Raw genomic sequence first — 13,588 nt, 5'->3', positions numbered from 1 at the left:
TGTCTGATTTTAACTAAAGTTTTCATCAATCCTTTTTCCTTTTTTAATGTTTTTCTTTTGGCTACTTACTGACTCAATGTGCTGCACAGACAGGTTGGACAGTCTAAACATGCACTCTTTGATTATCTATGACCAACTGTTAAATGTTGAACAAAAATCCCTTTTTTTCCCCAACATCCTCATCTTTTGGAAATGAATAAACTCATAAAAACCTTAATCTACACTAGCTATTTTAATTGCTTATGAATTAAATAAGGGGATCATATTAGTATGCAGCACCATGTGAGTTACAACGAGGATGCAGTAATAGAAAACCCACTCCATTTCATTCTTCTAATTAAACTTTTAATCATGCCTCTTTTCCCCCCACTTTTATTTTTCACTCCAAACCTCAGCACTTTTATCTACCTTGAGGCATAAGTGTAACTGCAAAACTTTGTTAGAAAATAAACTACACAGAAAATACACACAGGAACATGATTACAAACCTGTAACCAAACAGCTTTGCTGCTTTTTCGGCGATTCGCTTTGGTGGAATTAACTCCGGGATGGTCTGAGACAGCGTTCTGGTTTAAATTAACGGGCACGAAAAGAAGCAAGCTAGTGAGTTTAGTTGTGGTCACAGTTCCTGCAGACACTTCTTTCCAAAATAACAGAATTTTCAAAAAGGGAATTTTTTTTTTCTCTCCCTCCTTCTCACCCCTGTGGTCTGCTCTTTGTGAGCTGGTGGGGCTGCGAGCCCCAGATAACACAATGCGGATATGACACTCCCTGGATATTCCTTCTGCTTTCACTTAGATTTAGATTAGAATTCTGTAGTGGACTCTGACATCAAGGGAGCTACCTATCAAAGCCTAAACTCAGTCCTCTTCTCTCCCACAGTTTGGCTTTGTAAAATGTTTGGCAAATTAACCAACACTTTCTGCTTTCTCCCATTATTTTTCCCTTTTTTTTCTCTCCCTGAAATCATCAGAATTAGAGATGGCACTGGAACGATTTTTTCACATTGGATTTCATGGATGACTTAGCAAAGCTTTGATCTAACACACATGAAACTTTGCTTTAACTTAATATGACTGTGGGGGCTTTCAGTTTTTGGCATGGTTAGCGCCTGGGCGCATACCGTATGCGCAGCTTTATTGGCAGCTGAAGACAACACAAGAGGGCGTCAGGATACGTCATTAGAAGAGACTGTTTGTGGACATGCAAGATGAACCCATAACCTTGCATCACCTTGCACACGCCGATGTGTCTGAACATGATATAATCGACCTATAGTGAATTACAGACGATCAGCTGGGCCAAAGACACATTCTGCATGTGAGGCAAAAGCCATATACAGAATGTGAACATTAGAACGTAGGCGTTTTTTTTTTTTTTTTAAGAACTCCAGTTTGTTTATTCTCTCAAGTTCAGTCCAAAGGAACGATCCACGCTACTTAGCTTTGCTGCAGCTGGGATTTAAATGCACTTTTGTTCTCCCACATTAATTTGTTATCTGTTTGTTTGTCCTCTCTCCAGGCTAAAGCTTAGAAACCCAATGATATTGGTTTTGGCTGGTTTTTCACTTTCTTCCTCCACTGGGACATAAAATAAAAATAGTTTATTGGGGGGTGAGAGTTAAGCCAAGGAGGGAATTAGTATGTGGTGGTTAAATGGTCAGGGTTTTCATTGCTTGTTTAAATTCTTATTATATAGTATGTTTCAGGTGGCGGAGAGAAAATAGTCACAATTTTATTTTCTTTTAATAATAATTATAATTAATTTCCTGCCATGCAAGTATTCATCATTGATTACTGTATATGAACTGGGGGTGTTTTTTTGAAATGGGAAAACAGCAGGGACTCTCAGTACTGTATATTAGGCAGGAGATTGGAACATTGCCGGTCTAATTTGATATCAGCACAAATAGAGAAAACACGTACTGGGGGTTGAAAATAGCAAATTGGTTAACTGGGCTAAAGAGAGATAAAAGGCCCTGGAACCTCCACAAGCCATTACCTTGCATGGACCCAATCACCTCCAATATGGCTGTCATAAATTAGCACCAAAACAAAAGCAAACTAATTTCCTCCTTTAGTCCCCACCGCATGCTTCCTCTCCTTTCTCCTTCCTCCAGTTTCCTCAACAGCCTATCTTGGAAGAGCCATGAGCCTATCTTGGAAGATTTATGAATATGTTAGAATAGCCTGAGCCAACAGTTTTCAAAGTGTTGAAGTGAAAATAAATTAAACTGGCCCTGTAGGCAAGTCGTGCGGAGAGTGATGAATTAGATACTCATTGCTCTGTCGCTCGATGCCTGTCCCTCTTTTCAAGTGAAAACGCTGCAAACACAGTGGGGAAGACAAACAGACATACAAATCAATTAAGTTGTTTTTGATGACAGACTTGTTGAAAAATTGATTTGGACACTAAAGTATATCAGTAAACACAATGTCCTTGGTTACCAGAGAATAATTTACTGAAGGAAAATATTTGGTGCAAAACATGGAGAGCAAATGTTGGATGAGCACAACAGCAAACACACAGACACATTCTCATCATCTTCTTATTCTTTCCAACCCAGCTGTGCTCCCTCTCGCTCTGCGTCTTTCTCTATAGATGAAACACAGCCTGGTCTTTCTTTTGCTTTCTAAAGCACACTTCAAAGCCAAAATATATGTATTTATTTCAAGATACTAATTGCACAGTTTAAAAGAGCATTGCAGAAATCATGAGGTTACCTGGGCAACCGTATATCTCATGGATTGGACAGAAGCGGTCAGAGGTAGTGAGCGACCTCCCGGCCCAATGCGTCGGAGCGAGGCAGCCGTTTCCTTTATGAACGCATGCGTCCTTTTGCCCAGAGAGCTGATAACGCTGGATCATTTCCATCAAGATGGATGGCTGCACGCATTTTTTCACTTCTCTCGAACATGCTGAAACCCCAGCACCTGATGAAATCTTTCCATGTTGACCTGGAGGTCAGCATTCAATTGGAAGTGGTCAATCAAGAGTGAGTTTCCATTTGGGCCAGCATGACCATAAATCTCCGTTTTTTTTTTCCACCCATCCGCCCTTGCCAGCTGCAGGCTGCCATTTCAGCAAGGGCCACGGTTTTCCACTCAGTCTTTCTGCCCTCTCTGACAGTCAGAATTTCATCTATTGATTGGGGTTTTCTTTACTTTATTCTTCTGTTGTATGTAGACGGGAACTACTTTTACGAACCCATTGTCTAGCATGTTGCTTAAATTTGTGTTGTGTGCTCGTGTGCATGCATATTAAGATGAGATAAGATAAGATAAGATATAACTTTATTGATCCCATGGTGGGGAAATTATATTAATACAAACAACAAAAATAGCAAGAATAAAGAAGGAGATGTAGAAAAAGAACAAATAGACTATAAAAAGGAATACAAATTAGAATCGACTACATTATATACAAAAAAATGCCATTGGAAAGATGGCTCAGTTGCTCAATGGAAAATTTTGATTTAATAAAAAAAACAAACAATATCGCACAAGATATTCGGGCGGATGTAGTGGATAATAGCAAATGTTAAACATCAATGACACAGAATATGGATTATTTATGCATGAAAGTGTGACATTTAGTTCAAATCATAGTATAACTAACTAACCTTAAGTGTATTATGAGGCCATTATTAAAAAAATGTAATATATTTACCTCTATTACAGTAGAGATTCACACTATAAAACGTGCATTTTAATATGTTTAGATTTAGAAAAGCAATTAAAACCATTATGTGTTCATGCTGATAAGATGATACACACGCTCTTAAATTGACAATTTCAATAACGTGTTACCTCTCGTGCCTCTTAAAAGACTGAATATGAGAGTAGGAAAGTAAACCCACAATAGCGTGTGCACTTTGGCTCTTAGTTTTGTGCTACTACACAACAGTTTGTTTATAAACCAGTGGATTGTTCATTCTGAGCAAAGTGTACAGCAAATGTGCGCCTCCCAATACAAATAGATTAGCATTATTTCTGTATTTAGGGATGTTTGATGTAATTTCTCTGATAAATTTGGGCTTTTGATCTTAGACGCGTATACAGCACATCTTGACACTTTGGGGGCAGTTGTATCTTTTATAGCTGAAATAGAAATGTCAGAGCTTGTCACATGTCTCTCCTCCCCCTCTCCAGGGTTCTTGTAAAACATGTGATTTCTGCAAGAGCCTGCAAAGGGTGTGTACATGCGCTCACACGCGAGTCCACCCGCTTCTGTTTGTGTGCGTGCGCATGTGTGTGTGACACCAGTAAGATATCTCACCAGCCGAGGCCCTACTGCTACTGCTGTGCAGGGACACATGGCAGCACATGACGGAACAGCTTGAGCAGTGCAACTGAAGTGCACAAGCAGCCAACAGCGACTGCATCGCATATTTTGAAATGCAGATAGTATTCAGTGACTTTGAGAGTATTCTGCTAATTGAAAACAAAATTACTGCATTCAATTTGCATAGACTTTAAGGGCATTATTCCTCCCCCCATATGATACATAAAATTGCATTCTCTCGACTGCGATCTTGCACACAGGAAAAGGAGAAGCAATCACTTACTTACTTTTCCTCTGACTCTACTTGTGTGTCTGTGTCCAGCGTGCAGCACAACTGGCAATAACTCAGAACCACGGAGAGCTCATCTACCTCTCCAGACTGCCTGCCCTCCTCAATCCAGCAATTGCTTCAACATGCAATTTCAGCAATTCCCTTTTTCCAGGAGGCAGGAGCAGCGGGCCCTGAATGCCAAGACCATTTTTATATGTAATTTATGCTTTCACTGTGATTACAGCACCTGCATCCTTCCTTGCATTTTGTGTTAACAATATGTATAAGTGGGTTTCTTCAAAGCTAACACTCTAGATATTGTGTGAAACACATTGTGTTCCTCAAGTCTCTCTGTTCCACACAGATAGAGTGGTGTGTATCACATATGCATATGCAGGCACTTGTATGTTAATATGTTCTAGGAAATGGGATTTGCCGCATCTCTGTTGTTTGCTGTTTCAAACATACGCGTGCCTAAGCATCAATGTACCATAAAAATCCAAAAAGGAAGGAGGAAAAACCTCTTTGTTCGAGACACTGGACATGAAAGGATGTTTGAGACGGAAATGTTGATTAAATTGTCCCAAAACAAGTATTCCCTTGCACAAAAAAGAAAATTTGAAGTCGACAGTACTGTTCGATAACACGGGCTGCTGCCTGCGAGTGTGCTGAGAACACTCATGATAATCTACGATAATCTACTCAGCGCAGACACAGCGACACATTATCCATTTGAATGCTAAGTACACCTCATTCAGAACTTTAAAAAATGCTAACATATTCTGAGAGCTGAGCGCAGCTCCAGCGGAACATGTTATCCTTTGTCAGGCCCAACACACACACTGTCAAAGACCTAAAGCTCTTTATGTAAAAAAATGAAAAGTGGATAAATAGCTACTTTAGCCGCACCTTTACCTCTTAGTTGTGGAAGAGGCACTCTCGTGTGAAATGGGCCAACGCAGCAAATCTTGAAGCTATATGCCACCTCTTTTTTAAGTATCTGAAGATCAGCATGGCGGACTGGGCAGGCCTGGACTGAGGAGAAACAGGCAATCTTCCAGTTCAGAGGTCTTTGGTTTTGTATCATGGCTGCAACGATAACCTCCAATGGTAATTTAATGCCCCCATTGAAGTAATGCACTTTATTGCACCAGTGGATTAAGTAATGATTATTTTGCGAAATTGCGGCCACACAATGGTCAATTAATCTTTAATGAAACTGTAACTTATGAGGCGGAGCGTGGCATTGCAATAAGCAGGCAACTGCTTGCCAAGGCAGTTACAAGCCTCAGTTGCGGCCTACACTCCCCATCTATCACCATGTAAAAATAGAGCACTCTGGAAAGAGATGTAATGAAAACGCAAAGTCACAGATGCCGAGTCACAGAGTCTCCGTTTTTAGCATTCATGGAATGTTTGCGGGGCTATATCCCGCGACGTACGTGACGGAAATATATCAGCCTCTGATGTATGCAATGAGATTAACTGCCATTTTGAGGTGCTATTTATTTAGAGCGAGCCAGGCGTTGGGGTTGCAGGGAATTATGTGCACTGACAGAGCATGAAGTTGGAGGTTATCAAATGGTTGCACGGGAATTCCAATTTTTTTCTATTCATTTTATCGGCATCTCTTTAATGATGGCGAGTGTAACTCCCTACTCCAATATCCAGTGTTTTCCTCAACAAATATCTGCCTCAGAGCCATAATAAGTTGTAGCTTTATGGCCCAATCATTTTCAGTGTTTTCACATGTTACTGCTCTAACACAACAAAGCGACCAAAGTCACAAAGATAAATGTTTTTACTCTGATTAGTTTCTCATTTAATTTTTGGCCCGAGGGCTCCAATTCTCTTACTCATTCCCCACTGCGCTAACAAATGTTGATGGATTTACTTTTATTGCATGACATCATTTCTACACCGGAGTGGGAGGACAAGACATCAAATTTCCAATACTTGAGCGCAGCACGTGCTCGGTGGGACGACGTAGAGGAGAGCAGAAAAGGTGAAGGAACAGGAATGAGGAGAGTGATTGATGGAGCGAACGAGAGCCAAAGGATGATGGGGGGACGAGTCAAGGGGCATGTGCATGAGTGTTGCGGGAGTAGGAGTGAGTGTAATGAAGTAAGACAGAAGAGATGTGTACAGACACGGAGGACGAGGTGGCGAGTGAGAAGCATTGGAAAAGTGAGAGGACGGTGAGAAGCGAGGAAAACTAGATCGAATCGTGAGACTGATAGTGCAGAGCTGAATGTCAGCATCCAGACCGGTTCCTGGTGCAATCCACCGGTACCAACGCATTGGTATCAGAAAGTGAAATGTGTGTCTGCGTGTTGATGGTAGGGTTCGGGGGTATGAGGTATGCTTAGACAGAAGAGGGAAAGAGGGGAGGGCTGAGGCACTCGGTGTTATTGTGCACCCGGCCGCTGGCACCAGCACTGTCAGTGAGCGGCGTTGATCCGTGAACTTGCCATCTGGATTCTCCCACAAATCACATTAAAGTTTCAAGCCCAGGAATACATCAAGCTAAATGAATATTGGATCCAGGGGCCACAGACAGGCCTGATGGAGAAAAAGCCCTGTGCAACCCAACTCTTTTGTGGTCAGACATGATCCATCCATCCCCTTTACTCCCTCCATCCCTCCCTCCTTCTGTTCCCTTCATTACTGATGGGCTGTGGTTCTGATGAGGTGTGGAGCAGAAGGGAACCTGCTGATATCCGACAAAGGGTACACGACACAAAGAAAGTTTGTTTGGTCTAAAGAGCGTTTGCACAGCTCAAAGTGTTATTGTTCGGTATGAATGCAGAGGTGAACATTTTTGCTTTGCGGTAGCCTTGTATTTGAACTGAGGTCACGATTGCAAATATGAACTATGAGCATCAATAACTGACACAGAGGAACAGAGCTTTGCCAAATGGGTTGAAGCGTCACTTATAACGTTGACATGCAAATTCTAAGTCAACATTCGATAGATGATAAGATTGTGATTATTCTGGTTTACTGCACCTTCAGCTCTATCTGCTGCCCTGCTTTGAGACACAGCTCCGCTCACTCATCAGAGCAGCTGCGATCTGCAGCCAATCAGATTGCGTCATGGGCGGGACATTGAGTGAGACTATAGTGCGGCCACTATGGGCATACATACAAACATAGAAGTATATGTTATGTTGTTGAGTTATGTTCATGATTAATGGAAGATGATTTTGATCAGACTCGTTTTACACTTCCTTCAAACTGAGGATTTTGTTGGAGGATCTTGTTCTTTTTCTTTGGTGGGGACATCATAGACGATAGATGATAGATGTCAATAGAAGCTTTGGTTCGGCCCTACATATGAGTAAGAAACTGCTGCATGAATACGCAGCATATGTGTTACTTTTCTTCAAACGCTGTCGCCATGACGATGGATGTTGAAGCTGTCCCATGCTTCGAAACCAAACCTTGGCACATGTTGTGACCGCCATTTGTGTATCAATTACCCACAGTTTTCAGTCTAGTATGTTGTGGGTGAAAATAAGGAGCGCTAATTGCCACATGCATATGCATAATAAGAGATACCATTTGACTCCATGACAACGCCCTGAAAATGATTCATGTGTTCTGTATGAAATTATATGCTTACTTTCCCTTTCATTCCAGCTACATTAGGTTGATTTTGCATAAATGGATTCCTATTTTCACCCAAAGGTGAAAATAATGTGTGAGCGGTAAAAATAATGCAATCATTCATCATTCAATAACATGTTATGTTCTGGTTCCTGGCTGCATATTTGCTGCTGAAGCACTGTTTGTGCTCAAGTAAAACCTATTAAGAAAATATTGCCTCACCAAGATGCTGTTTCATACGAGAAGGGGGGAAAAAAATCTATTTAGTTCTTTTCCAATCCAGTGGCTTGTAGAGCTAGGGATTTATTTTCCCGGGCCTGGGCCGAAGAGAAAGGCTTTAATGTTCGCTGTCCAAGCTTCAATTCTATGAGATCCCCAGGGTGAGATATGGATTGGCTCGGAGTCTAAAAATTATAAATACCTTGTCAGTGGTGAGAGTGAAGAGGTACTTTCAGCTTCATCCCCAAATTGGCCTCTAGATTACAAATGCAGCTATTGCCATTAGTGTTTAATTAGCAGAATGCTGCAAAGCTGGTGATGTAAACCGCCAGCAAATAAAAACGGTAACGCTTATTGTACGCCGTAAAGCACATGTGCACACAAAGGCAATTCTGTGCTGAATAAACCAACAGAGCACAGGAGAGCAGGGACCAATCACTGTTATGCATTGTCACATCATGAGTGACCAGCAGCAGAACAGACAGCTCAAGCTGAACATATTTTTCAGAAAAATAAATGAGTGCTTATAACACAAAGCAATCTTGGAGGGGCAGTCAGCCATTTCACCGCCCCTTATCCCATTCTGGTAACTTTTTTCCCTCACAAATGTGTTTACTCACTATATGTGATTCAATTCTTACTCCAAACACTAGTATACATTTAATATATCTACAAAATGATGAAAAAGTAATTCACCTCACACAGTGCTTTTTGGCTTTCTGCATATTTTTCTTTCCATTTTGTCAGAGCTTATTGTACAATGCACTTTTAAGATATAAACAGCACGGAGGCTGCACATTTCAGATTTCTGGATTTATTTTGTTACGACTTGCTTCAATGATTTTTAACACAAATATAATGGGACAAAGACTGGCATTAGTTTTTTTGTTTGTTTTTTTTTTCTTTTTTTTTTTGCTTGAATTGTGCTTACATTTTAAATACATTATGCTTTTCTAAAACCTCCATTTATCTCTGTTTCAGGTCTTCAGGTTATTTTCCCAGAGTACCTGCAGGAGAAATTTGTCCAGTCAGCTCTGAGCTACATCATGTGCAATGGAGAGGGGGAGTACGTGTGCCATGACAACCAGTGCATCTGTCAGTGCGCCGACGAGTATCCCCAATGTAACTGTCCCATCACCGACATCCAGATTATGGAGAACACCCTGTTGGGGATGTCTGAGTCCTGGGCGGCCTCTTATAAAGACTTTGAGAACTCTGGTAAGATGGAAATTCCTCCAACTTTTATTCACCATGACAATTATGAAAATCGTCTATAATCTGTTGTGCAATATTGCATTTAGGTTTAAGCCATGTAGGTATTTTATGCTATATTGAAGGGAAGAATTCCAGACATTGTTGTATACCTATTTAAATTCTGGAATGCATATTATCAATGGGCACACATGCAGAACTCAGGCAGTTAAAGTAATCTCATAATCTTGCAATTTTCTGTTTTGCTCTGGCGTCGTAGTTCTTCGTCGCTCACTGCCAAATCTACATAAATAATAGAAACTAAAATTCTCTGAGGCTCACCTCATAAACGAGTGTGAAACATTCACTGTGCTGCAAGTCTAGAGACAAAAATCTTGACAAGTCAAGGTGCAAAGGTTAAGCTGTGTGCATGGGCAGACAATGCAATTTATGTATTCCGACACCAAAGATCGGGGTTTGCTTTCACGTCTCCAGCTGATGATAACAGTAGTTTTCCTATGACCATCATGGTGATCTTTCATTAACCTCTGTTTAGGTGTTGAACATAGGGACAGTAGATCAGAAAACCCTCACACGAGCAGTCATTAATGCACTGACAGAAACCTGTTTTGTTACTTGGCTATGAGGATTTATTGCTGGTACGGTTGGGATGAAAACTTTCATACATCAAATGCTTGAATGCCATGGCAAGGAGTATTCTCTCTCAAACAAATGTATCTGTTTTCACTGAATGCAAATGCAGACACGGCAGAAGGAAAAGGCGCAGCTAGCGCCCAGTTGTTACATGGCAAGGCACCGTGTCTATCTATTATTGATATGATATAAAAGTGTCCCAATAAAACCTGCCAGAAACAGATAAATATATTTATGCACCACGGAAGAAAGTTAATGTGAGTCACGGAGGTCACGGAGTGCAGTACATCTGTGAAGAGGTGCTTGAAAATGAAGTACGCAGGAAGAGTCCAAAAAAAGAATTCATATAAATGTGTAACTGACCCAGAAAACAAAATGCAATTTCCACACTCACCAAAAGAAGAAATTAAGGGATCTATGAGTTTCTCAGAGTCAGAGGGTCTGTGTTGAACATTTGTCCAAACTTTTAAAAACGGGAGAACATCATTTCCTCAATTTGTATACTTTAAAACCACCAAAATATACGATGCAATACCAGATTAAAACTGTACAATTGACTGTATGCAACCACAACAACAGAAAACAATCCAATAATGATCCAAAGATCTTTTTTATGAACGATTCAATTAGACACAGGTTATTGCAGCCTTGCTGTATAACATAGGTTGGTTATATTCTCATGCTAGTAAATTCATTGTTACTATAAAGACCTCCCTGCCATCATGATAAAAACCATAATTTAACTTCATGTGATCACTACAGAGAAATGTGCTGTAGAGGAAGCAAACTGACATTTTCCGGTTGTGTCACATGTGTCTGCACGATGATTTTGTTTTTTTTGTTTTTTCCTCTCACCTCTCTCACACCTGTTTATTATTAGTTAAATAAAATGTTATGGCAAATGAGATATATCCCGTCAAGACACCTTTCTTCCGCTGATCGCAATTATGCACAGTACCTTCTCTACAAAGACTCCTGTTTCCTCTTGGGAGACACTTCTCTGGCCTTGTCAGTTGCTTTACAAAAGGAGGAGGAAGAGGCGATTCGATTTGTCACGACTGATATCACCATCCAGCACATCCATTGATGATGTATTTTCCGCTGCCAACATTGCTGCACTCGTGCACCTGTCCGAAAAATATCGGCTAGATATTTCACATGCACAACGTGTTCCCCCACTCTGCGCTACGATCAAAAAAAAAAAAAGTCTTGGTTCAGATATCACATTGGTTTGATGAAAGTTTGGAATACATGTTAGAAATCTTTGAGCAAGAGTACTAGAAAGTTGAGTTATGCATTTGATGTTGAGCATTTTGGCTTTGTGGACTACAACATAAATCTCAATGCTGACTAAAGGTTGGGGCAAATTATATATGATGAAATATTTGTCATTATATGCCTGCAACCTAGCAAATTAAGAAGTAATGGCAGAAATGGTAAAGTTGAGTTACATTAGGGAGAGCTGTAATCTCTTGATAGGATGCTGGGTAACTTGAGATAAGAGTCATTCGATGGACTGTGTGGACTCTTTGGAAGCTCTATTAAAGATGGGCTCCGTGATGGCTTTGAAGCGCGTGTCAAAAGGAATTGGCAGCTGTTGAACAGGGAATGACTTTATTGTGGATTTTATTGGTGATGGAATCAGACAATTCTGAATATTGGGTGTTGGAGACGCCAAGCTTTTCGAGGAAAAGAGCGAGGGAGGCAGCAGACGTGTCTGAAAACTGGGTGGAGGAGTATGGAAAGTTCAAAACAGGGGAGGAGAAGGAATCTGGCCTCTTTGAAGAAAAGGGGGGAAGGGAGCTCTGACATGCCTGAGAGGAAAGTGGAGGAAATTCTGACATTTCTCGGCTGTTACTGAAAAAGAGCTCTTAACTCTGTGGTTAATGCTGTCAGAGCGTCTTGGAGGGGTCTGTGGGAGGGTGCCGGCTTACTGTACAGGTCTTTGCACGTCTTGAATATGGGGCTGTGTTCCCTTAGGAGTTGAGTGTGGAGAAGCTTTGCATTCTCTCCAAGAACATTTGTGTTATCTTTTCCTCCACAGCAGACATTGTAGCACCACCATTTTAAAGGTGCAATAGACTGGACGTAGCTTTGCATCATCTCAACTATGACAGCATGAAGATGAAAAGTGAACCCTCAGTAGAGATGGTTATCTTTGCACCAGGCTAACTTCACTAAGGAGACATTTTTAGGCATGAAATTGTTCATTCTATTATTTATAATGATGTGCTTAAATTTATCTTTGGAGATAATGATGAACTACTCTTGAGTCATTTTACTCAATATTGTCTTAATTAGCACCCCAGATAAAAGACTCCTTGTCCTCACGTATTTGCTGCTGGAGTTGCAGCAACATCTTCATGCGCATTGTTGCCAAAAAATAGAGCTAGTGTTGAGAACAGGGTTCAGAGAGAGGGGCTCACGGGCTGTCTAAGGAGACAAGCAAGAATTATCAGGGGCGGAAAGAGGGACGTGAGGACAAGCATCACCGCTGGTGGGAACAAATGTGTTGGGGCAGTGCTCTTCAGTGAGTGTGTGGGAGTGAGAGGGTGCTTACTGCACTGGAGGTCTCAATTCTATGCAAATGCTCACATTAGAGGCAATCCGAAAAACAATCCAAGGATGTCCAACCGCATATTAAAGTGAATGAGACGAGTCAGATTTCTGGGTTTTCATTGACCAGTGTCGCTTTTCAAACTGTAGAACGACATGGATTCTTTGAAAATGTCGAGAAGTCACGAAGGTCCTTCTGCAGAGCACCAAAGGCAAATGTTTTTGATTTTGGATGAAATGGCCAAAATGTTCAAAGTGTTAAAACAGTGCCTCCTCCACATGCACAACATGCTGGAAACTTTGAGGCAACACTAAAAACGTACACTCAGTTTTTGCTTAAGTACAGTTCAATAAGTTATTCACAAGATTAAAACAGAGTAATAACATAAATGACCACTCAGTTATCATTCGTCACTTAATAAAGGTTTATTCTGACAGAATGAAAGGAGGGTTTGTTTTGTGTCCCACTCTGCTAAAATGCCTAAACTATTGTTTGTCACCGTACCAAATCTAAACAAGATTAGCACTGCGGCATTGCTCTTTATTACAGTAAACAGTAATTTTAGATGGACAACGTACAGATGGACCAACAGATTCAAGAGTCACTCACCAGTGTGAGTCCTGCAAACAGTCACAACATGTCTGCTGCTTGTTTAGCTGCGTGTTTGTCTGTTGCTTGTTTAGCTGAATAAATGAATGGAGCATTTCTGCAAAGCAAACTCACTCACCAATATTACACTGTTCGCCTTTGCATTTGCATTGAAAAGACACTGGTAGGTGCACAGATAAGATTGTTTCTATGCA

At 40.9% G+C, this 13,588-nt stretch overlaps 1 protein-coding gene across 1 annotated transcript in view; it reads left to right on the top strand.

The window, feature by feature from the left end:
* The window catches only part of brinp1 (bone morphogenetic protein/retinoic acid inducible neural-specific 1), an 86,001-nt gene that overhangs the window by 61,627 nt on the left and 10,786 nt on the right, over positions 1 to 13,588 (top strand). The window contains exon 5 of the mRNA XM_041960531.1: positions 9,365 to 9,601. Within this exon, the coding sequence (XP_041816465.1) occupies positions 9,365 to 9,601 (237 nt within the window). The remainder of the gene's footprint in view (positions 1 to 9,364; positions 9,602 to 13,588) is intronic.

This window comes from Chelmon rostratus, chromosome 19 (genome assembly GCF_017976325.1).
Source record: "Chelmon rostratus isolate fCheRos1 chromosome 19, fCheRos1.pri, whole genome shotgun sequence".
NCBI lineage: Eukaryota > Metazoa > Chordata > Actinopteri > Chaetodontiformes > Chaetodontidae > Chelmon > Chelmon rostratus.
This window is presented reverse-complemented; position numbering and strand designations above follow the sequence as displayed.